The sequence below is a fragment of the Pelodiscus sinensis genome, chromosome 2 (assembly GCF_052426305.1).
Source record: "Pelodiscus sinensis isolate ZL-2025 chromosome 2, ASM5242630v1, whole genome shotgun sequence".
Lineage (NCBI taxonomy): Eukaryota > Metazoa > Chordata > Testudines > Trionychidae > Pelodiscus > Pelodiscus sinensis.
In genome coordinates this window covers 147,295,270-147,321,196 of record NC_143053.1, presented here as the reverse complement: position 1 = coordinate 147,321,196, position 25,927 = coordinate 147,295,270, and the positions used below count along the sequence as shown (strand labels likewise).

Below are 25,927 nucleotides of genomic sequence, written 5' to 3'. Positions count from 1 at the left end.
TCTCACTATTCCAAACATTCCTAAGCTTGCTGTTAACCTAAATTGCAAAATGCTATTACAAAATATTTATCCACTCAAATGCTTCAGAGGGGTAGCCAAGTTAGTCTGTACAGAACAAACAGTCTGGTAGCACTTTAAAGACTTAAAACGTGTAGATGGTGGTATGAGCTTTTGTCAGCACTGCCTACTGCAGATATAGAAGTCAAACATTTATGTATCATCTTGATATGATAAACAGCTTGTTTGGCTTAAGCCTATGACCACCAAGACCAGATCAATGTACTGAGAATTTTTTTCCATTGACAATTTTTGTCCATTGGTCTCATTTGTGTAGTACTTAATCCCCATCATAAACGTACAGGAATAATGCTTTTTGAGGATACCTGAGTATTGCCCCAATGGCTCCTCTGACAAGCCCCCACTAAGCTGTAGTGAACCTTACTATTAAATGCCTCTGAAGAACTTAAATAGCTCCTGCAGTAAGTTGCTAATGTACAGCTGTTATTTGTCCAAATTTATCCTGTAGCAACACTGTGATGCATTTGCAGAAGTTTCATCCTCCCCTATCAGTAATGCAAGAAGTCCCATAGTGAATTTGAGGCAGCCACACCCAGGCCAAAAAACCTACTCTTTCCTGTGTTTCAGTGACAGTATGAGATTACCTTCAGACCACCGTCACTCTGTTCCCTGAACATCTCCATCCTAAACAACTGCAGCCCTGAAACTCCAATATTCTCATTAGGATGTGGCTCTGTTGATTCCCCTGAAATACTGGTTAAAGGTCAGAAACAATATATTTTTCTTTGCAGTGCGGGAAAGGTGAAGAAGTATGGCTTCACTTCAAATTAAGAATTCCAATTTTCTTAGTGCAGAAATTGTAGAACCCAGAATTCCACCTACAGTATCCAATCGGGGCAGCGGGGGGGGAGGGGGGGGAAGAGCCATTTCCCTAACTACCAAACTATACTGCTAATCCTCCATCTGAAGATAAGCTGTGCAGAGGCTCTACTGGTAGCTCCAACTAAGACTAAAGCCAGTTGAGAAGGAATGGGGGCAGGGGGGAGAGAAGGGTGGTGGTTTCACAGAGCTAGATAACTGCAATTGGTAGCACAAGAAGGAGAGTACCTGTGTGCCCCAACCTGAAGTGGCCCTCCCATATGAGCTAATCAATAGAGAAAACAGCTGAAAATAGGTCAAGCATAACAAGGAGCAGAAGTTAAAAGGCTGCAATTCAAACCCATCCATGAGTAGAAAAGGACTAAGGGAACAGACAGTTGCTGGCTACTGAGCCTGGAAGGAAGGCAAACTTGCACCTCTTGCTGAGGATGTCATTCAGTGGTGCAGCACACCTGAGGCACAAGATTCAAAGAGCAGAGCTGTCTTTGGAGAAATATCATTAGGCACAAAACTGGACAAAACAGTGTTGACTGTCTGATGTATTTACTGTTTTAAATTCTGTATTAAAAATTAATACATTAAATCCTTATAAAAAGTAAGGCACGTGCAAACCCTGTTGTGCAATTTGTCTGACCACTAAGTCACTTGTAATTAACAAGCATTATTTTAATTTTGTATTTCTAAAAAAATATTTTTCCATGCATGATAATCTGGAAAAAAATTAGCACTGACATCACAATAATAAACTTTGCACTAACAAGTGATATGGCCATTGTTGCTACAGTAATATAACATAAAAGCTAAGCAGCTTGAGTACAAAGATTCTGAAGCTGATGGCATACACAATTGAAGAGAACGAAACAATATTTATAGTCATATTCAGTAAGTGACACGATTTGGCAATTCCAGTCTTTGTAGCGCTAATGGCCAATCTCATTTGCACTGCTCACTGTCATACAATGCCAAAGACCATGGTAAGATATTGTTCATAAGACACTTGAATCCAGCCATCCTGATCAGTATCGTAGCGCCTGAATACATCAGTCAACCTCTGGAAAGAAAGAAAACGTTACTGAATAGAGAGTGTTTACAAGTAGTACATGTGTTTCTCTAAACGGGGGTTCTGGACTGCATTTCCAGCAAGGACAGATTCCTGAGCTTTCCCCAGGAGGATTGGGAATTTGCTCTTGGCTGGTGGCTTAATAAGCTTTCCTCTTACTACCCAACTATGGCACACCATTGTTTGTACATAAATAATTCAATATGTATGTATTGTATACGTTTACTACTCAGCTCAATGAAATTCAGCACATATTTGCCAAGAAATTTAGGGGGGGAAATTACTTTTCCACTGGACAGATAAGATCCTCATCATGGTTCAACGAGCATCTTTACATGCTTGAAAGGTCATGTGCTACACCAGGGATTGGCAACCTTTCCAAACCAAAGAGAGAAACTACAGCCAGTCCCCGGGTTACGTACAAGATAGGGACTGTAGGTTTGTTCTTAAGTTGAATCTGTATGTAAGTCGGAACTGGCGTCCAGATTCAGCCGCTGCTGAAACTGATCAGTTTCAACAGCGGCTGAATCTGGACGCCAGTTCTGACTTACATACAGATTCAACTTAAGAACCCCAAGCCAGCTGCGGCTGAAACTGATCAGCGGCTGATTCCAGGAAGCTCGGGGCAGAGGCTTCCTGTAGTCAGCCACTGGTCAGTTTCAGCAGTGGCTGACTTGGGGACGCCTGGGGCAGAGCAGCTGGGGTGCTGGGGTGGTCCAGTAGCGCCGCCGCTCCTCGGCGCTACTGGACCAACCCAGCAGCACCCAAGCTGCTCTGCCCCAGGCGTCCTGATTCAGCCGCTGCTGAAACTGACCAGCAGTGGCTGAATCAGGCGCTGGGGCAGAGCAGCTGGGGTGCTGCCCGGTTGGTCCAGTAGCGCCCAGAGCGGCGCTACGGGACCAACTGGCAGTGCCCCAGCTGCTGTACCACAGGTGTCCGGAGCAAAGCCGCGGAGCACGGGGGCAGCGGGACAGCCCAGACGCACCATGGCTGTCCTGCTGCCCTCGGGCTCTGTGGCTTTGCTCTGCTTTGCTCCCCACCCCCCTGGTCTGCAGACCAGGGGGACGGGGAGCAGAGCGGCGGAACACACGGGCAGTGGACAGCCCAGACCCGTCTGGGCTGTCCGCTGCCCGCGTGCTCCGCGGCTTGGCTCTGCTTTGCCCCCCGTCCCCCTGGTCTGCAGACCAGGGGAACGGGGGGCAAAGCAGAGCCAAGCCGCAGAGCACGCGGCCAGCTGACAGCCCAGACACGTCTGGGCTGTCAGTTGACTGCGCGCTCCGCGGCTTGGCTCTGCTTTGCCCCGTTTACCCCCCCCCCCCCCCGTTCCCCTGATCTGCAGACCAGGGGGACAGGGGGCAAAGCAGAGCCAAGCCGCGGAGCACGCGGCCAGCTGACAGCCCAGACGCGTCTGGGCTGTCAGCTGAGCACGCGCTTCACGGCTTGGCTCTGATTTGCCCCCCCCCCCCCACCCCGTCCCCCTGGTCTGCAGACCGGGGGGGGGGGGGGGGGGGGCAAAGCAGAGCCAAGCCGCGGTGCGCGTGGGCAGCGGACAGCCCTGTCCGCTGCCCGCGTGTTCTGCCGCTTTGCTTCCTCTCCCTGGTCTGCTGGAGACCAGAGAGAGGAAGGGCCCCGTTCGTAACTGCGGATCCGACATAAGTCGGATCCGCGTAACTCGGGGACTGCCTGTACATCAAAATTCAGAACAAGTGGCCAACAAAGAGCCATTATGGAAAACGCTCATTTGCATGGCTGAAAATATACAACTTAATATTATTGATAACTGACAATCATTTCTGCTGTTATTAATCATAATAGCAGAAATGAAACGTACTCAGACTTAACAGGACTTCTGCTGCTGCTGGGGGTGCAGGAGTCAGGGTTGGAGTGTATGAGGGGTTCGGGGCGGGGAGCTGGGGGTGGGCCCTGGGGCCAGATTACCTTACCTGGCTGAGGCTGGTCTACTACACCTGGGCAGCAGTGGCTGGATGAAGGGTTGGATCACGGCCTCACCTCCTACCTGTGCCACAGCAGCACGAGGGCTACTGTCAGCCTTTCCTGCAGCCAGACAGGTGCCAGACCGCAGGGCCTGCTCCAGGACTGGGGCCAGGGACAGGATGTTGTGTCCACATAAGGGCTTGGCCTTGATTGGGACCTTGTTGGCCAGGCTATTGCAGTAGTTGTGGGGGCTGACATGGCTGGGCAACGTTGTCTGCCCCAGGAGCAAACATGGAATCTCTCACTCAGTGACACTAAGTCACTGTTCGGACAAGCAGCACTCAAATAAGGGGAGAGGCGGAGAGTATTTAAGACATTGAGGTCTGTCATTTTGCACTTATTTGTATTTTAGTAATGCCAAGAGGCTATACAGCACATTAGCAATCAAGATCAAGCATTAACATGTCAACGTTGATCAGCACAAGAACATTTTATAAGCGCAGCAATCCTAGGAAGTACTACTTTAGTCATGTCAAATTAAATTCCTCATCCAGCTTATCCTTCAACTCTCCTTTACAAATCATGGCTTCTCATTTTGACATTTGATATATTTCTTCAATTACCTGTAACACAACACAGCACTGAATAAAGTCATCAAAAGCAATTTGTCCTCTTCCTTGTCTGTCAAATTTCCGAATAAGGATATCGTAGAATTGATCAGACAGTCGATATCCTTGGAAGAAAAAGGATTACATGACCAAAGCTGCATATTTTATACAAGAGCATTGCATTGTAACACATAAAAGCAAAGGTGCATTAGTTATGTCGAAAAAGATATTAAGCAAATGTAAAAGTGGTAAAACAGTAAATCAAACTAATCTATTGAATGAGAAAGTGCTCCAATATAAAAAACATGTCAGGATTAAGAACATGATAAAAGAATGAGTTGTAAATGAAATACTGTAACTAATTTTAAATGGTTACATTGTTAGAATGGAAAGTAAGACACGTGGTTAGGGCTGTGCTCAACGTTTTGAAATTAAATATTTTAATATCCTTTTTTCAATTCAACAAATTGTTGTCCTCTGCATCACAAGAGAATGTGACATAAGAGGATGGCACAAGCTGTTTCCAAATGCCATTTTCTGCTGAAGTCACCAATTCCGATTACTGCAAGGTGATACAAATGCCATGATGGAGCAACTAGGAAGACTAGATTTGTTAATTACACAGTGAATTATTTTCAACCAATATTTTGTTGTCTGAAACACTCCAGAAACCTGATATTTTAACAAATCTCACTTGTAAGCTCGTGAGACTTAATACTTCATGCTTTTAACAACCCCTTTTATAATGAGGTCTGAGAAGTATTGTCAGAAGTGGACAAATTATTATCCCATTTTACAAATGAGGAAGTGGGGATAATGTTAACTATTTGAGAAGAATTACTTAGAATATTCTGAGGCCAGGTCTACAGTAGGAGGCAAAGTTGAATGAAGGAACTCAACTTCAGCTATATGAATAGCACAGCTGGCATCAACGTACCACAGCGTCCCCACTGTGTGTGGGGGAAGGAGGAGCAGGGAAGCCATTGGGAGATGCTCTTCTGTCCACTCCCCTTACTCCTTGCAACCCAGTGGAGTACTGGAATCAGCAGGAGCATGATCAGCAGTCAATTTAGCACATCCTTACTAGACCCGCTAAATTGATCCCCAGGAGATCGATAACCACAGTGTCCATCTCCCAGTAAGTGTAGACAACAACTAAGGGCTTATGTAAAGTAAAGAGACCCTCAGGCATTTCTAGTAGAAGCTCTGTCAGATACAGAGAAAAGCTCTGGAATATGTTCTGCTACAGGAGGGTTTCCCAACGTATGGGTCGGGACCCAAAAATGGGTCACCATTACTATTCAAAAGGGTCACCAAGTGTCTCCCCAGGTGGCTCTGCATCCTCTCTTCCCCCCGTTTCTGAATTGCCTTGGGTCACCAAGTCTTCCTGAATTGTCAAAATGGGTCCCCATCTGGAAAAGGTTGGGAACCGCTGTGCTACAGCCTAAGAGTACAATGGAAGAAGTGATAGTCATTTGCATACTATAAGATCCCTTTGACCATGTGGAAATGAGTTTACTGTAGATTTTCAGATGATATAGGGAGTAGCCCATTTGATAGTTTCTATACAGCTGCTTAAAGAGGAATGGCTAGAACTGACATCTTTAAAAGTCACAAGGATCATTTATTCACTTCTGGAAGAGGCAGTGAAGAAAGCTTTAGCAACATAGACACTTTTGTTAACTGTAAATACAGCTGATAAAATAGCCAGCAGGAATTAGCAAAAGGAAAGTCCAGAGCTTCAACAGTTATTTGAAAATAGGCACAATTAAAATCTTCCTAATCTCAGTAACGGGCCTGATCTGAAGTCAGTGTGTGACTTCCCATTATTTTCAGTGGACTTTAGATCAGGCTCACATACTAAATGGAGTTGTGCTAGAATTAGGGATGTTAAAATTAGATCAATCAACTAATCGAACAGTCGATGGAATTTCCATTGACTATTTGATTAGTCGATAAGGGCATTTCCACTTTGAAACGCAGCTAGAGCCCGCCTGGCTGTTGCTACATTTCAAAAAACAGAAGTGCCATGAGGCGTTCCACCTTTGAAATGTACAAGAGCCCCAGCAGGGACTCTTGTGCATTTCAAAGCAGAAGCACAGCGTGGAGCCAAGTCAATGGGGGACTCCCCACCGGCCCCAGGCTCCAAGCAGTGTTTCAATCTTTGAAATGTACAACAGCCCACACTAGGGCTCTTGCAGCGTTCCATCTTTGAAACATACCACTGTGCCCCTGCCACGAAGCTGGGGGGGAACCGGCTTTTAAGCCGCCGCCCCCCCGGCACCCACTCTTCTTCCCCCTTGCTGCCTCTTTCTGATAGAGGCAGGAAGGAGGGGTGGGGGGGGAGGGAAGCAACTAGCTGATTAGTATGTCGATTAGTCACTTACATCCCTAGCTAGAATATCATTAAAATAATCTTCGAGTTGTTCCATCTCAGAAGAGTTCACCCTTTCCATGGGAGCAGGGATAACTCATCCCCTTCCTCTTTTATGCCCAACCCCTTTAGCTAGGCTTCAAGCTGCTTTACATTCTAGCAGTTCTGAGGTGTACATAATAGGAAGGCCCCCTACCGTGAAATCTGGTCTTGTGTACTTTTATCCTATTCTATATAGATTTCACAAGGAGAATCCAGTGTCTCAAACTGGGGATAAGGACCCAAAAGGGAGTTGCAGGGGACACCCCAATGTTATTTAGGGGGATTGTGGTCTTGGGAACATTAATTTTGTGCAACCTTCAGAGCTGGGTTACTGGACAGTGGCAACTGTTTGCTGGGCACCCAGTTCTAAAGATAGCACCATGCCAACAGCACAAAAGTAAGACTAGCAATACCACACCACATCCTTACTTCTGCACTGGTGCTACCATCAGAGCTAAGTTCCTGGCCAGCAGCTGCTATTTTTCCAGATACCTTTCAGATTTAAATAATTAAAATAATGAAATTACTAATTTTAAAAATCTTATGACTGTGAGATTGACCAAACTGGACTGTGAATTTGGTAGGACCTTAGTAAGATATAGTAATTTGAACTAAATTTTTTAAAGCAATGGATCTAAATTGATTTGATTCACATTTTAAAAAGGAATTCAAATTACCAAGACAAAGTGACTTCTTTATAGCAGCAGAGTCTTTGTTTTCAATAGGTTACATATGTAAAAGTAACAGTACATATAAAGGTTAAGAATGTATAATCAAAGCAGATATTTGTAGAATACAGCTTATCAATTACTTACTATAGTTGAATGACAACTATCACTGGAAATGTATAGGTGCCTCAAGTATCCATGAGAAGGAAAAAAGGTTATTTCTTCAATAACGATCTTTCCTTGCAGGGCTGTAGTGTCCAACCAGCTCTGAAGTAGTAGACACTATAGTGTCAACTGCTATAGCAAACTAGCCACACTCAACATGCCAAATAGCCACATGTGGCTAGCATGTTGGATACCCCAGTTGTAGGTAATTAAATGTATTCCTTAAAGATCTAGCCAAACTTTAAAGCCTAAGAATGCCTTATGACCAGGGCTCGACAAACCGTGGCAAAAACCACTCGCCAGCCCCGTGCTGCGCATGCGCGAACCGCCGGTGAACGAGGCAACAGGCTGAAATCTACTAGACACGGGCGAGTAGATAAGCGGATTTGTCGAGCCCTGCTTATGACCAATGGCAGAGTGAACCACTGATTAACGCATTTATACCTGAAATACTGGTAAAACTTTCTGGGTGTTTATTACAATTTCGCATACATTTCTTCCCATTAATTTTTTAATTTTACTCAGCCGGAAGAGTTAATCTGATCTGTAAGGTGCACAGGGCACAGATGTCAGAAGCGTCACATTCCACCTCAATTATTCCTTACAATTGATTATCCCAATTTGTTGCAATTGCGAAGTGACACAGCCTTAAAGAAACCACAGCCTCTCTCTTGACAAAACCAGCAATTATATAGTAAACTATAATTATAAATAAATTACCAAAACCTGTTAGTGCTTGCTTTAGTTCATTTTTGTCAATCATTCCAGAATTGTCTCTATCATATGTTCGAAAAACATTCTGCCAATCTGAGACATACTTCCAGACTCCAGAAAATTCATTAAAATTCACGCCACCTTTGTTCTCTCTGTCAAACATGGCTGAAATAAACATAATTGAAGAATTAATAACAGGAAACAATACTATAATCTTTAGTAAGATTTTGTCATCTTTAATAAAGAGGTAGGCTAGACTGGCTGAAGAGATGGTAAACAAATAGAGGCAAAGAGGATTTGTGAAAATAGTGCTGAACTTGAGAGAAGTGATCACTGAAGTAGACAGGAGAGGAAGTGACAAAATGTCAAAGTGATGAAATGACAAAGAAAGGAGAATAGGGAAGAACAAAGGGAGTAACTGAAAAAGGTAACATGGAAGAGCAATGGTGTGACAGTGAAGTCTTAAGCATCAAATGGATCAGTGACAGATGAGCATGAAGATTTTGTTCTCCAAGGTGTTGCAAAGTAAAGCAGGGTAGAAAATCCCCACGAAGGATTCTTTTGTATTCTGACAATCTGCAATGGAAATTTCTGTGACTTGTTACAGCTATAATAAAAAACTTTAATTTTAAAATATATATATATATATACAGTGAGCCCTCGCTACTTCGCGGTTCGACCATCGCGGATTCACGACTTCGCGGACTTTTTTCATTACATTATGTATATACGTGAATCCGCGATGGTCGAACCGCGAAGTAGCGAGGGCTCGCTGTATACATGTTAAATATGGTGTCCCTACTTCGCGGATTTTCAACTATCGCGGTCGGGTTTGGAACCTATCTACCGCGATAAACGAGGGTTCACTGCACACACACACACACACACACACACACACACACACACACACACACACACACACACACACACACACACACACACACACACACACACACAGTTAAGGCTACGTTTTGGTCACGGATAGATCATGGACAATACAGAAAAATTAACCAAGAGTCACCTGTCTATGACTTGTATTATATACCGCCCCATGAAGGGGGGAGGAGAGGGCAGGCGCCCTACCCTGCCTCCAGCCCCCCCCCCCCCCCAAAAAAAATCCAGCAACATCTTCCTCCATCATCTCCTAGGTAGAAGCATGGCCAGAGGCTCCCTCCCCCACCCACTCTGGGAGTGACTAAACAGCCAACAGAGCATAAGGGACCATCTGAAGGCAGGGAGGTAGGATGTGCTCTGGAGTTGCTTGGGAGGTAGGGCATTCAGCTGGAGAGTGCAGGGTGGTGGGCTCGATTTCGCCCACCCTGGGAGCCAACATAGGCTGCCCCAGGGATGGAGCTGGCTCCTGCATTAGGAAGGCAGGATAAGTGATGCCCTAACAGTAAGCAGGTGGGGTGGGTTCTAGAGTGGACAGAAACCATGGCTAATGGGAGCTGTGGGGGTGGTACCTACAGGTGGATGCAGTGCATGGAGTTTCCTGGCTGTTACAGCTTCCGAGGAGCGCCCCCTCAATGTAAGCACTGACCTGAGTCTCCTCCCTCCTCCCACACCCAAACTCCTGCTGCTGTTGGGTTGTGGAGTAGTTGTGGCCAGAGACCGCCTCAACAGCAAACAATGCGGTTGGCTGAGGGGCTGTCTGAGCCCCAGGCCAACCACTGCAGACACCAGAGGTCCTGGGGTGGCAGGGGAGGGAAATCATAGAATCCATGACTTCTGTGATCTGAGAAGTTAATAGCTACAGATACATATTCTACTTATATATAGTCATTAGTATATTTTTCTATAGGTTTTCAAAACAGACAATGTGTCAGAAGGTCTTTGACTTTATTTTTTCCTAATGAGCAGTTTTTGGAATGGGGTTAAGGAATGTGGAACTGAAGCTTATATTAAAGATTTTCATAGCATTCCACATTCTACAACATACTTTCAGTTTACTAGTTTCAGAAGGGTGCCCGTGTTAATTTTTTCAGTTTACTGTTAATCTAAAATGATGTAATTAAAGTGCTGCAGCATGTAAAAACCTTAGCCATCAGCTGAGAATAAAAATGTGACTTAAAAAGACATATCCTGAATATGTAACATTGTACAGTTGTACTTACACAGAATTGACCTGACAGTTGCTGGATTAAATGGAGTCCATGTTCCTGAAACATACAGAAAAGCAGCATGGTGAAGCTTTAAGACAAATACGAAAAACAACCCATAGATAAACCACCCAAAAGACAATCTCGCTAGAAAGTGCAGAGCTAGATTGTGTGGAGGCAATTCAAAAATAGGGGTGTGTCTCAGTGGTATCTAAGGTTGTCTTCATGTACAGTGCAGCTGTAGTGCTTTGAAGATGATGCTACTATCCCTATGGGAGAACTTCTGTTGGTGGTGTTAATCCATCTCCAAGAGATGGCAGCAATATCAACAGGAGAAGTTCTCCCATTGACATAGCACTGCCTACACGGAGGGTTAGGTCACTAATCTGCTGTACAATATACTGATAATAGCCTCTATATGAAACGTAGGCCAGTCTACAGTAATCTGGATTTCTTCTAACATTTTATAACTTTTGCATACTAAGAGGAAAGTAAAAACTCATTCTTCAAGTTGAGAAACCATAGCAAGAATCAGGAAGGCACTTTCCCCTCTCCTGTTGCCCAAGTGGTGAGATAGAGTTAAGGTGAGGAGGGGACATGTAAAGAGAGGACAATATTTTTGCATCTTCATTTGAAGTACTGGCAATATAAAATCTGGATTTACAATCTCATCCATTAGGGTTAGTTATATGCACATAGTATTTAACATTAAAAGAAGAATGACCAGTAGAATCTTTTGCGAAATACAAAACAAATAGGGATTTAGTCTTTCAAGTGCTTTCCTTTATTTTAGAGAAGAAACCATAGTTTTTTATCCAATGAACTTTCAGCCTGGCATCAGAACTCAAACTTTATATTTATTAGCTTTATATGACTACCTTTGATAAAAATTTGATTTGAGCATGCATACGAGCTGTGATTTAAAAAAAATGCTCTTAGTTTTCACCATATTTACTACATTACTCCTCATGGAAATCACAAGCAACATTTGACGTTTTCTAGTTACCCATAGTCACTTTAAATGAAAAAGTATCTTTCCAAACTTGTCTACCTCAAGAAGGAATTAACACATTTCATTCACATTTCCTCATGTTCTGTAAGTCAATATCTAGCAAGAGAAGTTTAAGTGACTAGTGTGGAAACAGAGTGAAATATAAAAGTCTAGTTAACCAAATTATTTGCTATTACAAACACAAAAGCAATTCAAATATGTAAGCCTCGCACACATCATCCCCTTCTCATCAATTGGCAACTGAGAGCTGCAGCTCTGATCTAAATTTCCTGCAATGTTATATTCCTATTCTGCCAAATATTACAAAGCCTTCTCACAGACAAAGTGATGACCTGATGTTAATGTAAATAAGCAGGGGAAAGCTTTCAAAGTGTATAAAGGTCAGCTGAGAAGAGCAGTAGAGTAAAAAAATAGTAGCCTTGCAGTTCAGCGTTCTTGTGTCTGAAGCAGAACAGGGTTTTCTGCCACTGTCCAAATAGACTCACAGATCACAGTTAAGTCTGAGTGGGTTACAACCCTCATAACAGTATAACATACATTGTCCTTTGTTTCTAGACCTATGGCTAAGTGTAAAATACATTTCTTCCATTGTGAACTTAGTGAAGCAGGGTTTTTTTTCTCCACACACCTATTCTAGGAAGTCCTTGCCTTTACGAAAACATTGTTCTAACTTCAGTTAAACCTGTGCCACATACCAACTGGTATCTTAGATTTGTTGACAAGCATGCCCTAAGATGGCATAGGCCTAAAAGGTTATTCCCCTTCAGAAAGAACTCAACATATTACAGTTCTTCCCTGTTCCAGCACCTGGGCCATAATTCCAATATGTCAGGATAGTAATACTGCAAATGGAAAGTTTTAGAAAAAATTCAACTGTTTGTGAAAATTAATGGGAAATTAGATCTAGAAGTGGAAAAGATTTGACACATTTGAGACATGTTTCTTATACAAGTCCTAGCCACTCAGGAAGAATTGTCCACACTGACAGGACTTATATCACTTGTGTGTGTTTGTATAAACCAGTGTTTCTCAACCAGTGGTAGGAGTACTCAAGAGAAGTCGGGGGCGGGAGGGAGGGGTATGTCAACACAACAAATGGGAGAAAACTGAATTTTTGTTTTCAGTTTTACAGCACTATTATTTTTGTACTTTTTACACCCACAAATTTCCATCACTTGCCTGGCTACAATTAAGTTGTTTAAACAAATGTGTGCAATGGTAGAAAAAAAATGTGTGTGTCTGAAAACTGTAGGTATTGGGGGGTACTTATTTATTTTTATTTTAAATTTATTTATTTATTTATTTTTAAAAGGGGTTTATAAAAAAGGTTGAGAAAAACTGGTATAAACTAAACAACTACATCAATTTTCCAGGACATTTCTTCTTACAGTACTGGAAAGAATTCAAGCAGGTCACATGCTTCTTGAAACATTGTGCAAGAGACATGGAAGGTGATGAGGTGGCCACTGAAATTGGCAGGACGACACTTCTCTTTCATTATAAGCTTATTATAGAAGAGGGTGTATTTGCAGTTTAATAGAAAGTGAAAAGAGCAGCAACCCAAGCCATTATTTCTATAGAATTAAGGTTCTCAATATGCTTTATGACCAGTTTTCATTCATTGCCAGTAATATGCTCAGTTATGAGGATGGCCTTCCAAACCTGAACCAATGCCATACTGACACCCACATCTGCAGACAGCAGCAATAGTTGTTACTGCTGTTCAAGAGCAACAGGATGGTGAAAAACACTCTTCCCAGAAAAATAACTCAGTTTTTTCTCTGGTTCTTTTTCTTGAACTCATTGTGATTTACATAAACCCAACAACATAAAAATGCCCATACATCCTATATTCTAACAGCTTCAGAACACATGAACAGAACAGGGCAATTTATCATTTGATATATCCCGTTATCAACTCCCAGCTTCTGGCAGTCTGAGGTTTTGGAACAATAAAAGCCAGAGGATGTGGTCCCTGACCATCTTAGCTAATAGCCATTGATGGATTCCTGGTCTTATCTAATTCTTCTTTGAACCTATTTATATTTTCCAACATCCCCTGGCAACAAGTTCCAAAGGTTGACTATGCGTTGTATGAACATGAACCTCCTATGTTTGTTTGAAATCTGCTGCTTAATTTAATTCAGTGATCCTGCTTCTGATTTGAAAGGGAAAACGACACTATTATTCTTTCTTCACATCAGTTATGATTTTACAGATCTTTATCATATCCCCTCAGTCATCTCTTTCCAACCTGAACAGTCCTAGTCTTCTTACTCTAATATGGAAGCTGTTCCATAATAATTTTTGCTGCCCTTTTCAGTACCTTTTCCAATTCTAACTAGGGATGTAAGTGACTAATTGGGTAGTCGATTAGTGATTCCACTAGTCACTCCCCCACCACTTGCTGACTATCAGAGAGAGACAGCAAGGGGATGGGAGCAGGAGCCGGTGCTGGGGGGAGCAGAGCAGGGGAAGTAGAGGTGCAGTGGGGAAATGGCACAAGCGGAGACTGAAGCAATCCCTGCTTGTGTTGGTCTGACTACCATGCCTCACCCTTTCAAATGTGGCAAAAGCCCCGTGGACATAAAAAAATATGGTGGTTGTGTAATAATGAAATAGGTCACATGGGGAATGAAGGATAATTGGAGGAATTTAAAATAGAAGGGTTAAGCAAACATAGGTTCTCAAAAACTCTTTTGAATAATGTTTTGAAGCTCTGAATAAGAGACCCAAATTGCTTCAGATTCTCTATTTTTGCCACAATTTTAAAGTTTCATCCTTTTAAGCAGGCCATTCTTTTAAGTGGGGGAAAAGAATACGATCTACCTAATGTGTCACCTATTATATCAGGTAATCACATTTATTTTGCTTTTAGTCAGAAGAAATATAATAATGGCTTTTTGTGCTCAGCAGTAAAACCTGTTTCCTAGGTATATTCTAAATGAGATGATCAGTAATAATGTTTTGTTCCTGCTAGTACTGCAGCCCAGAATGTGATTTGACCTCACTTTCACCACAGCCCACACCCCTTGTACAGGGATTCCACATGAAAAGAACTGGGGATGCTACTCAATACATGTCTTTTAGATGTTTCAGAAAATGGCATTAAATTACCAAAAAACTCTGGCCACTATACTTAGACACCCAAGATGTACGAACAGCACCACATGATCAGTCACCTATAACTTAGGCTTGTCTACATTTGAAATGCTGCATGGGACCTGAGGAAGAGCTCCTCTGTAGCATGGAAGCTTGTCTCTCTCACCAACAAAATTTGGTTCAATAAAAGATACTTCCTCACCCACATGGTCTCAGGAAGTTCTAATGACAGACTGGGGAAATGCTGAATAAATGGCTATGGAAAGCACACTCCTGAGAACACCCTCCTTCTGTAAAGTGCAGTTAATTTTGTCTCCGTTAAAAATCATCACTGACCATTAGACCTTTCACCGCCTTAATTCCCTGTTTGCATACCATGATACAAACAAGATTACTGCACATGCAGCATGACAGGTTGGAAGCACTCCTGTACATTTTTCCTGGAATACTTATTGATCCTGCTTAAAAAGTGAAGGGCATATTTACAAGCAATCTATTAATATACATCAAAAACCTAACGGAAAATGTTTGAAAAAAATCCAGTTCCTCTTTAAGGTCTGAAAAAGGATACCTTATGGAGCTATGAATTATACATCTCATCGGTCTTTTTTTGTCTTTTTTTTAATTCACTTCTTACTTGATCTTTCACTGTAGGATTGCTCCTTATTGTATGATCAGACTTTCAGTTTCCTTTGTTCTTAGAATAAATATACATCACGTAATCAGAGAATTTTCTTGGCTGTCTCACACTTACCATTGGATAATGCCTGCTGAAGTTCACTGTCAGATATTACTCCACTCCTGTCTTTATCAACCCTGAAAACAAAATACAAAATGTAAAAGATTTCTCTTTAAAACGTATAACTTAAAATTATTTTAAATGAGCACATTTCAGTAATAGTTTGAAAACTTATTCTGCAAAAATTTAAAAAATGATAAAAATGATATTAAAGACCAGATCCAGAAAACATTTAGGCCTTGTCTATAATACAGAGTTTTGTTGATAGAAGTCAGGTTTTGTCAACAGTGGAGGTGTACACTACTGTTCTTTCCACCAACAAAACTCTCCTGCTTTGCCAACAAAATAAAACCACTTCACTGAGCAGCCTACAGCTTTTGCAGCAAAGTTATATAAAAAAAAGTGCCAATGTGGATACTGATTAGTTATATCATTTATAAACGTCCTACAGGTGGTATCCCAGAATACCCATTCTGACTGCTCTGGTCAGCAGTTCAAACTCTGTTACTTGGCAACCAAATACACAGGGATCCACCCCTCCTTGCTTTAAAGGTTCAGGAATTTTTAAAATTCTGTTTCCTGTATGTTTGGCATGGACAGCTCATAGCACATCTGACCATGGTGGCACCATGAATCAAATGCTTGCCCATTTGGAGTAATCTGGAGCTGTTGGATTTGCTGAGTAGATGGGGAGTGGAGGCTTTGCAGTCCCAGTTCCAGCTGCAGGAACATCTATATCTGTGGTCAGATTTCCTGTAGCAGGGTGGAAAAGGACTATGAACAGGACATGCATCAATGACTTTCAAAGATTAAGGAGCTGAGGCAGGTTTACCAGAAGGCAAGAGAGGCAAACTGTTGCTCTGATTCTGTGTTGAAGACCTGCTGCTTTTATAAGGAGCTGGCTGCCATTCTTGTCTGAGATCCCCATCTATTAAGAACCCCATAAATTTTCTGGCAGGGCTAGAGAGAGTGGACAATGGAATCAACCCAAAGCTGTGGGCCAGGAGGCCAAGTTGGAGGATGAGATGGAACATGATTGTCCAGTATCTCATCTTGACTCCAAAGGGTTTGCGAGCCAGTCCAAGCAATTTGTCTCTGGCAAGCAAGACTGAGAAGGGAGCTCTAGCAAGTGATTTTTTGAGTTGACGCTGCTCATTCCCCTTTGCAGCACATCCAGACTTCACAGAAATCCTCCAGAGGTCTCTAGGAAACTTTCCCGGAGAGACTCACCAATCCTCTCCTTGTTAGAGCTGCTCTGTTCCTTCCTCCATTGTACGAAACTTTCCTGTACCAATTGGCAATCACTTGTATAGGGCCCAAAGCGGCACTCAAGTGCACAGCCTAGGGATCCCATCTAAACACATGCATCCAGGAGATGCACCCTTTCAGTGTTCAGGAATGAGATCTTAGCTACAATGATATCTGGCTGTTGGAAGTGGGGGTAGAATGTACAGTTTTGTCTTGCCTGCAATGAACCCATTACAAAAAACACCTAAACGCTTTGCTCCACCTTGAACCCTCTTCCCTCCTTCCTCCCCCCGCAGGCTGAATTTATCTTGTTTGGGGCATTTGCTGAGCTCTGAGCTTGCCAAGAGACAGTGGAAAAACTCATTAGTATGTAAAAAGAGATATAGTTTACTAGAATGTTTCAATGCTGTGAGTTCACTAACAATCATGCTTCCGTTTTCTGCTTCTTGTGCTCCCGTGGATGTGGCCTTCAGGGGAACCTCTACACATTAATGGAACACCTCTACCCAATAGAAAGAGACCAAGGAGGACATATTTTGAGAGGTGCTCCAGTCCTCGGATGACAACAAGCAAGAATGCAGGGAAAAAGATTTTTTTATGCTCTCCCCCTAACTCCTCCCACACATTCTTTTCAACTTCCCAGCCTGTCTTGATTTCTCATTCACTCCACCCCTTCAGCCAGGTTCCAAGGTGAAAGCTAGAGTGTAACTTAGGTGAGAGCCAACTTAGGGTTTTTAATAAAAACAAATAACTTCTCTTCAAGATCACCAATCTTGATCTCCTACAAAGGATGGCTACTATGGAAAATAATAGAGTGGCATCTGGATAATTTGCAGACTACAAGTCACAGTCTAGAATCATTAAAATTGTCACAAAGCAGAAAGTACGGTATATAGAAAAACATTACTGGTGCCTACGATCAAAATGGTACCCTGAAGCCTCCCTGATCTGAATAGCTCCCCATTGTGTGTCTATAATTGAACTGCTATAGGGCTATGTCTGCACTAAAGGGGAAGGTCAAATCAAGATACACAACTCCAGCTATCTTAATTATGTAGCTGGAATCAATGTACCCTGATTCGAGTCTCCCCTCAGTGGGAGACCGAATGGAGCAAATGCTCCGGTCGGCTTCCCTTACTCCTTACAGAAACAGGAGTACTGGATGCCGATGGGGGAACCCTCTGAGTTTGATTTAATGGGTCTTATCAAACTGCTAAATCAAACTCTGGAACATTAATCATGGCAGCAACCATCTTCACTGGAATGAAGACATGGCCTTCGCCTGCTCAAAAATCAACTACTAGGTGTGCCTCCACATTCTGAGCCAGGGGAAGCTTGGCACCATAGTTCCCTCTAATCTTCACAGACGTGCAGCTGCCTAATAAGTTCAGCACAAGGGCTCGGAGATCCCCGACAGCGCATTGACAAAGCTAGTGGAGAGGCACATGGCACCTGGCTCCAGCAATGAGCTGCCATGGCGGGGGGGGGGGGGGGGGGGGGAAGGAGGGGGAAGAGGAGAGAAGCTCCTTCTTCCCTGCTGCACAGACGTACCACCATAGCTAGGAGAGAGACATCCCTTCTCCAGCCCAATCCAGCCTCATCAGAGCTGCCAGAGGCATTTCTGGCCTGCTCCAGAGATGCTATAGCGAAAGAGAGCTGGAGGAGCTCATCCCCAAAACCCCGATCTCATCCCAGATCTTGCACCCCCGAGCCAGTCTTCACCCCTGCACCTCTACCCTATGCTGCAGTCCCGAGTCCCCCTCGAACTCCAAACCTTTCATTCCTAGCCCACCCACCAGAGCTCTCATAACCCAACCCTGAGCCTTCCCCCTCACACTGTGAACCTTTCTGCCCCACCCCCACAACAGATTATCTGTGTGCAGAAAAATTGTGTTGTGTTCCAAAATGGAGGGGATGTGTCATACTTCATCTCCATATTGATGCACATAAAATCAAACATTAGAGGGACCACCACTTGGCATTCAGTCTCATGAATATTATGGCATGCACAGCAGATTGCTAGGACCATGTGAAAATTTTCTTCATTTAGGTCTAGCCTGCTATTAAAAGCATGCTGGTGCTGCCTTTATCAGCCAAATACACCTTCTACGATCATCCTGAACCTGCTCAGCCTACTGTTGAAGTGCTCCTTGATGGCATCCCATTTTAGGCTTCAAGAGCCCTGGGAGGATTAAGGAGTAGGCTGGGTCTCCCAGTATCATTATGGGTATCTCAACATCCCTGACTGGAATATTCTAGAATGGAAAGGAAGTCCCTGCTTGCAGCTTTCTATACAAGCCAGTGTTCCTAAAGCAGTGGTCCTCAACCTTTTGGGGCTGCTGGGCACCTGGGGGCAGGGCTGCTCATACGCCGGGCACCCAGGGGCGGGGCCGCGCATGCGCGGAGCTGGTGCCACCCATGTGTCGCACTCCCGGGGCTGGCGCCACAACTGTGCTGCAAGCCTAGGGGTGGGGCCACCCATACGCCGTGCGCCCAGGGCCGGAAGAGCCCATGTCCCACGTGCCCGGGGGTGGGGCTGCCACCGCCCATAAGCCAGCTCCTGTGCCACGCACCCGGGGCTGGAGCCAGCTCCTGCGCTGTGAGCCCCAGGGCCAGAACAGCCCACACACCACGCCCATGGGCATCGCGTTGGGGACCACTGTCCTAAAGATACACCTCATACACCTTTTCAAACCTCCCTGTGTTGAAGTCAGTGAAATGCCCATTGTAAACCACAAGTACCCCTTTCTATTAACTGAGATATGCATGCCATTTATTGCCGTGCTGCAGTTAGGGAATTCCATTGCCATAAAGTCATTCTTTCTTTCATGCACATTTTCATGAGTCACAATCCTTTACATCAGAATTAGATTAATGGTCCTACATACTTGTCTTAATGGAGCCCAATGGCCTTCCCAAGTAGGAATGTAAACTCCTGGTTAACTGGTTAAACAAAATGTTTAACCAGTTACCCAACTTACACTCTGCTGGTTAACCTGAACCAGTAAGCCTCAACCTGTAAGCTTCATTATTAATGGGTAACCATTCACATCCCTATTCCCAACTTCAAACTAATTTGCAACAGTTGAGTCTGGTGTTGCCAGTTTCTACACCACAATTGCCACATGCTTCTCAACCAAGAGGGCAGCTCTCATTTTGATGTCCTTCCATTGCAGAACCACAGTTCTAGGAAAGTGGCTTTCTACATCTGAAAGTTCTGCAGCCACTGCTTGTCATCCCAAACTTGCATAAAGATGCAATGCCACCACTCAGTGCTTGTTTACTGAGCCCAAAAAGCAATAACCTGCTATGTCAAGCCTGGGCAAAATACGGCTTCCCAAGCTACAGGATCCGGACCACAGAGGCAGCGGGGAGTCTCAGGCAGGCTCCCCAGCTTGCCCCGCAGCCTCGCACGCCATGCAGAAACACGGCTGCAGGGCTCCATTTCTGTTTTAAAACTGGAGGGTAGGGGGGAAATTTTAGGAGCCATCCCCAGCACATTCCCATTGGCCGGTTTCTGGCAGAAACCGGCCAATGGGAGCTGCTTGTTGGAGTAATAGGCAGCCAAGAAGAACAATGCCCCCTCTCCATGGCTCAGTTATTTATGAAGCACATGGCCCAGCAAGCAGGCAGGCTGGGAAACATTTTAAGCTCTGCAGGAAAGCAGGTAAGTTTGGCAGCTGACACAAGTAAGTCTCCTGGCCACAGCCTGCTTCTGGCACCCCAACTCTCTGCCCCTGCACTCAACATACCCAAACCCTCTGTCCTTCTCTTACACCCACACCCGCTCTCAGATCTGGCACCCCAATCTCCTGTCCCAGATCACATTCCAAATCCCTGCACCCCAGTCCTTCGCCCTAGGTCACAACCACCTCCTTCGCCCAAACTCCCTCCCAGACTCCATTCTCCCTCCTGCATCCCAGTCTCTTACCCCCAAGCTCCCTTCTGCACCCAACCTCCATCCCAGACCCCGCACCTCCTCTATTAATATCATGGAAGAGTGCAGCCCTAGACCACTTTCCAAAATCTTGGAGTGGCCTCCCCATCAAAAGTTATTGCCCACCCCTGCGCTATGTGCAGCTGCTCCACAAACGCCAAAACTATGCTGGTGTTATTTTTTTTCCAGGTCAAGCAACTCTTGATTCCTGGTCAGACTGGGTACTCATGATATACTGCATAACCATCACGAATGTGTTCAAAGCAGTGATCACCGACAGTGGAGAGCAGCGTAGGTTCTATCCTTTCAGACAGAGATGGCAGGCATGCAGCGAACGGGGGCACTGAAAAAAAGCCACGAAACGCAGTTAGAAGTCTGGGGAATGATGGAATGAAAAATAATGCACCATAGAGCACCAAGTGCAGATCTACGATGCACTACAATCCACTCTGTTTTCCCACCGCTCCTAACTGCAGAAGGTGGCGAGTTGCACAGTGGGACAGCTACCCACAGTGTTAAAAAGTTGTGTGTCAACAACTCTCACTGTTTATGAGCGCCAAATGTGGATGCATTCCCCAAGCCAAATGAGCATTGTGTGAACATGTACAAGTGACGTAGTTGAACTGCTCTTTGATCATGAGAATAACCTTGCTCAACAATCTCTGTATCATAGATAAGGCCTTATGCGCATGCTTAATTTGACTGGCATGAGCAGTCCCAGTGAAGTCAGAGGAACTACTCACAGTAATAAAATCAAGCATAAGTATTTGTAGAATTGGGGCCTAACAAATGTTTTCGTATCTTGCTTACTAAGACAAGAAATCTTACATTCTATAAAGCCATTCATTACAAAGCTTATTACATAAGCATTTTACAGGTATCAAATATTTTACAAGCATAAATCTAAAGCTTTTTAGTTAAAAGTACAAATCGCCAAAGGAATAGGAGGAATAGAAGTAAATACAGTGAGTCCTCAAACTTACGATGCCCGACTTATGCCAGACACTTTAGGATGCTTTTTGAATGACTGCCTGATTCAACCTTGGAATACTTGTTTCACCCTTAGGAGGAAAGCCAGCAGGGAGAATAGCACACGTCACATGCTGAATCTCAACCAATCAAAACCAAGCAAGGCCACCTGGCAACAGGCTAACAAAGCCGTGGAAGCCAATCACACAAGCAAATGCAAGAGATCCCCTCCCTGCCCCATTCATTATAATACAAAAAAATTATTTACATGCAATTCTGTAAAAAGCAAGCCCAATTCTGCATACTACATTGCCCAACATTCAGCCCAACCTGACTTAAGACATCCCCATCGCTGTTCTTTGTACTTCAAGGTTTTGTTTTTTTCTTGTTTTTTTTTAAATGGCAGAAAAGCATAAATCTGGTGCAGGTGATGTTTCTTCTAAGAAATGAAGAACAATTATTGTGAAAACAAAAATGGATATCACTAAGAGATCCAGATAAAGGGCAGACATCAAATGAAATCAGCAGAGCTTTGGATATCCCAACTACTAATGTGAAAGAAGGCTGCAGCAAACCACTGTCTGGAAGAGCCCCTGCCGCAGGACCCCTCAGCAACAGTCCTCCAGGGTTAAACAATCAAAATTATATCATTTAACTGGTTATTTTTTTAAATGAGTATTTACATTCCTAGTTGAGAAACTGTTTGGCTGGAGAATCAAAACTAACACTGAGCTCCTGCAAGCTTAGGCATAATTCAGGAAAGGCAAAGAATCTTTATGAAGAGCTAAAGAAACAGGGTTTTACTCATGAGCCCCTGAATGCAAGCAGGGGCTAACTGATGCATTTTACAGCCAAAGTCAGTTTGCACATCAGATGAAGCTGCCAGTGGTGATAAGGAGGTACCTCAGTGCTTCTCCTGACACATTGGCTAGAATCATTGAGGAGGGTAGCTGTTATGCATGCCAAGTTTTTAATGTTGACAAAACTGGGCTCTTTTGGAAAAGAATTCCATCACAAACTTACATAGCCGAAGAGGAGAAATGCACGCCAGGGTTCAAAACTGCTAAAGATAGGTTCACTCTTTGCTCAGTACAAATGCTGACGGTGACTTTAAACTCACACTCTTGCTTATTTATCAGCCAGAAAACCCCAGGGCTTTCAAGGGATATTCCAAGGCATTTCTCCCAGTGATATGAAAATTAAGTCCTAAGGCATGTGTCAACGAAAACGTTTGAGGATTGATTAAGTCATAATTTTGTGCCAAGCAGCTATTGTAGAAACAATTTTAGCACTGTTAACCCTCAAAAATACTCCCAGAAAGGTTTCAACATATACCATGCAGTTAAACAATGCTGAGGCATGGAATGAGTTGAAAAAAAAAATCCAATTTTGAATGGTGTTTGGCAAAAATTGTATCCTAACTGTGTGTGATTTTCAAGGATTCACAGACACTGCTGAAGAGAGGACCCAAGGAGTTGTTCGGACAGGCAAAGCACTCACCAGAAGATATGAGTTGCTGGCATCACATTGTGAAGAATTAACTAATGAGGATGTCAGTGAGGAGGAAAAGCAGAAGGTGGCAGAGGAAGATGCATTCACTGCTGAAACTCCTGCCTCAGCCAACACTTCAAATTTGAAAGCTGCCATGTCCCTGTTTGAGGAATATAACCTCATTATTGAATGCAGTACACCTGTGAATAGGGGCATATTCAATATGTACTGCTGCTACAGAGATATTTACAAGAGAAGAGTACATCTGTCCAAACTTCTTTGGACATTTTAAGACTTTACAGAAACCCCCGAATTTAAGTTTAGCTGAATGCTGTTTTGGTACATTAATAATCTATAATAGGGAGGTTAAGATGCATATACTTTTCTTAATCATGTAGCTTATAGAATTAATAGACACACACTCGGTTAATCATTTAATCAGCTACGCTATTACATCCCTAATCTATAATTCAGCAGTTCTCAAACTTTTGGGATCTGGAGCCCTCTACATGCGTAAAAATTTATGCGGAGCCCCAGCGGTGTGTGTTAATTGCATCAGTTCTAGATGATTCTCAATTATGCTTTTGAAGGCTTTCCAGTTTGTCAACCTCACGGAGCCCCTGGAGATGTCTCACGGAGCCCTGGGGCTCTGCAGAGCAGTTTCAGAAACACTGCTATAATTCATTTAATACAAATATCTAGGTTATTATTGTGAAAATGGTATTTCAAGCCATGGTTCAGGAACCAATTCCCTCTTTTTTCCAATTCCTACGGAAAAGTGGTCTCATCTTACAACATTTCAGCTTACAATTATTTCCTCAAAATTGCATTGTATCATAAGTCTGAGGACTCCCTACACACACACACTTATAAATGAATAGGGAAAGGCACTGGTAAATGACAGAAAAAAGCAAATATAGTTCGGATATACGTTACAGAAGAGAATGAATTCAACAATACAATATTTAAAATGAATGTAAAAACCTGAGTAATGAACACTGAAGCAGAGGAAAAGAAAAGCCAGGGAACAGATGAAAAACTCATATTACAAGCAGATGGAGCACTGCAAGTACTGAGAGTGACCTTTGGAGGAAAAATAATCAGTAAGTAATCATCCCCTAATCAGAGGTTTTGGCATAAAAAGCTTGACATATTATCTAACAACACCTATACGGCAGGAGTCTTAGAAGATACTCCTCTAGCACCTCTGCAAGAATGAAATACAGTGGGGGAAATAAATTAAGGCTTTTTTCAGGATTGCTCTCCTCATCCCCAAAATAAGGATTAAGCCCCAGGCATATTGCAGTGTCTCCAGGAGCTGCACATTGCCCTACATGCTCAGAAGCCTACCTAACCCTCTGGCTTTGTAACGCTACTCACACCTCCTTCCCTTGCTGCTAACATCAGACACTGTCTGTACACAGCCACTGCAGACAAGGGATGTAAAATCCTACTTAATTAGTGAACCGCTTAAATGTTAAATTTAATCGGTTGAACGATTAAATTGGTGCAAACTGGGGGAGTGGAGGGGAGCTCTAGCAGGGCATAGGGTTGCCCGGGGCAGCCTGGGTGGTTAACGAGTTACCTAACCGGTAAACACAATGCTTACTGGGTAACCGGTTAACCTTCACCATCCCTGCTGCACGCCCCCTTCAACCAGGCGGGAGCGGCTTTGCCTGGAACGGCCCCGCACGGGCAGGCACCGGACTGGTCTCTATCACTGCCACGGGTGGAGCCGCCTCCGCCCCAGGGCTGGGCTGGAGAAAATGACCTGGGGACCGTGGCGCTGCCCCGGGCGGGGCCGGCCAGGAGGAGGGAGGGGCGGCGAGAGTCAACTGGGGCGAGGGGGGGCGCAGAGACACAAGGGCGGCTACAGGGAGCGGATCCCTACACCGCCCCGGCAGAGGCCCCGCGGGGCCGGGGCGCGAGGCAGGCTGAGGGGAAGGGGGAGGCTCGGGGCGCTTGCCGTGGGCGGGGGCAGCCGGGCAACGCCCCGCAGGGGAGATCGAGGCGCGGGGCTCTCACCTCTGGAACACGCCCCACAGGAAGTTGGGATCTTGCATGCCCGGGGGGCCGCCGCCGCCGCCGCCGCTCGGCCGATACTGGTAGCCCGCTGCCATCGCCCCGCTCGCAGTAGCGACAGAGCTCCCCAACGGTCACGCGTCCGCAAGCTGCTACCTCACTTCCGCTTCCGGCCCTTCGACTGCAGGGGATCACCTGACTGAGTAGAATTGGGAGCAGCCCCGCTCCGCCCTCGGGGATTCCACAACGTCCCTTCCCCCCTGCCCGTGGGGATTCCAAGAGAAACGTCACCCCCGGGCGAATCTTTGAGGCGCAACGGCTCTAACGCAACTGCCACCTGGGGGGAGGGGGGTTTGCAGTGCGTGTCCGCGCGCTCAGCCCTGGGCATCGGCTGCCGCAGCCCCGGGACAGACCGCGTGCGCTGAGGGGCCGATGACCCGTCTGCCCGCGCTTGCCCGCTTGGGGAACAGGTGCCCGTGTTTGCCGAAGGGAAAGGGAGTCACGCGCTGCCCCCCAGCCCCCGCGTGGGGCTGTTGCTGGTCACTGGACCCCTCCCCCGTCGCCGCGCAGCTCGCTCTTTACCTACGGGGAAGGCGCGAGCCTTTGTCCCTGGTCAGCAAGACCAAATGCTCAGTTCTCAGGAGAGGGCGGCCAGGCGGGACGGGCTGGGTTTGAAAATTGGACATCTGGGGCTGAACGGACATGCAAGGGCCCCTGCTGTGCGCCCGACACACCGAGCACCCCTGCCTCCAGCAGATCCTCTGAGCCTTTGGGCTAGGGAGGTGAAGGGCTAGTTGACTATCCAGTAAGCAAATGCTTATCAGAGTCACTCCCCCCCCTTGCTG

The 25,927-nt window shown here is 44.7% G+C and overlaps 1 protein-coding gene across 2 annotated transcripts; it reads right to left on the bottom strand.

Annotated features, from left to right (window-relative positions):
• Positions 1–1,423: 1,423 nt before the first annotated feature.
• On the bottom strand, positions 1,424–25,286 carry PDCD6 (programmed cell death 6). Of its 2 annotated transcripts, none has more exons than XM_075921550.2 (6): positions 25,086–25,286; positions 15,431–15,492; positions 10,578–10,622; positions 8,476–8,628; positions 4,516–4,625; positions 1,424–1,948 (listed from the first exon to the last, which is right to left on the bottom strand). In XM_075921550.2, the coding sequence occupies exons 1-6, from the start codon at positions 25,178–25,180 to the stop codon at positions 1,850–1,852; spliced, it is 564 nt and encodes a 187-aa protein (XP_075777665.1). In that variant the 5' UTR covers positions 25,181–25,286; the 3' UTR covers positions 1,424–1,849. The 2 variants fall into 2 exon arrangements, with proteins under 2 accessions (XP_075777665.1, XP_075777664.1); XM_075921549.2 differs by having other exon boundaries at positions 8,470–8,628; positions 25,086–25,280.
• Between the last annotated feature and the right edge of the window lie 641 nt (positions 25,287–25,927).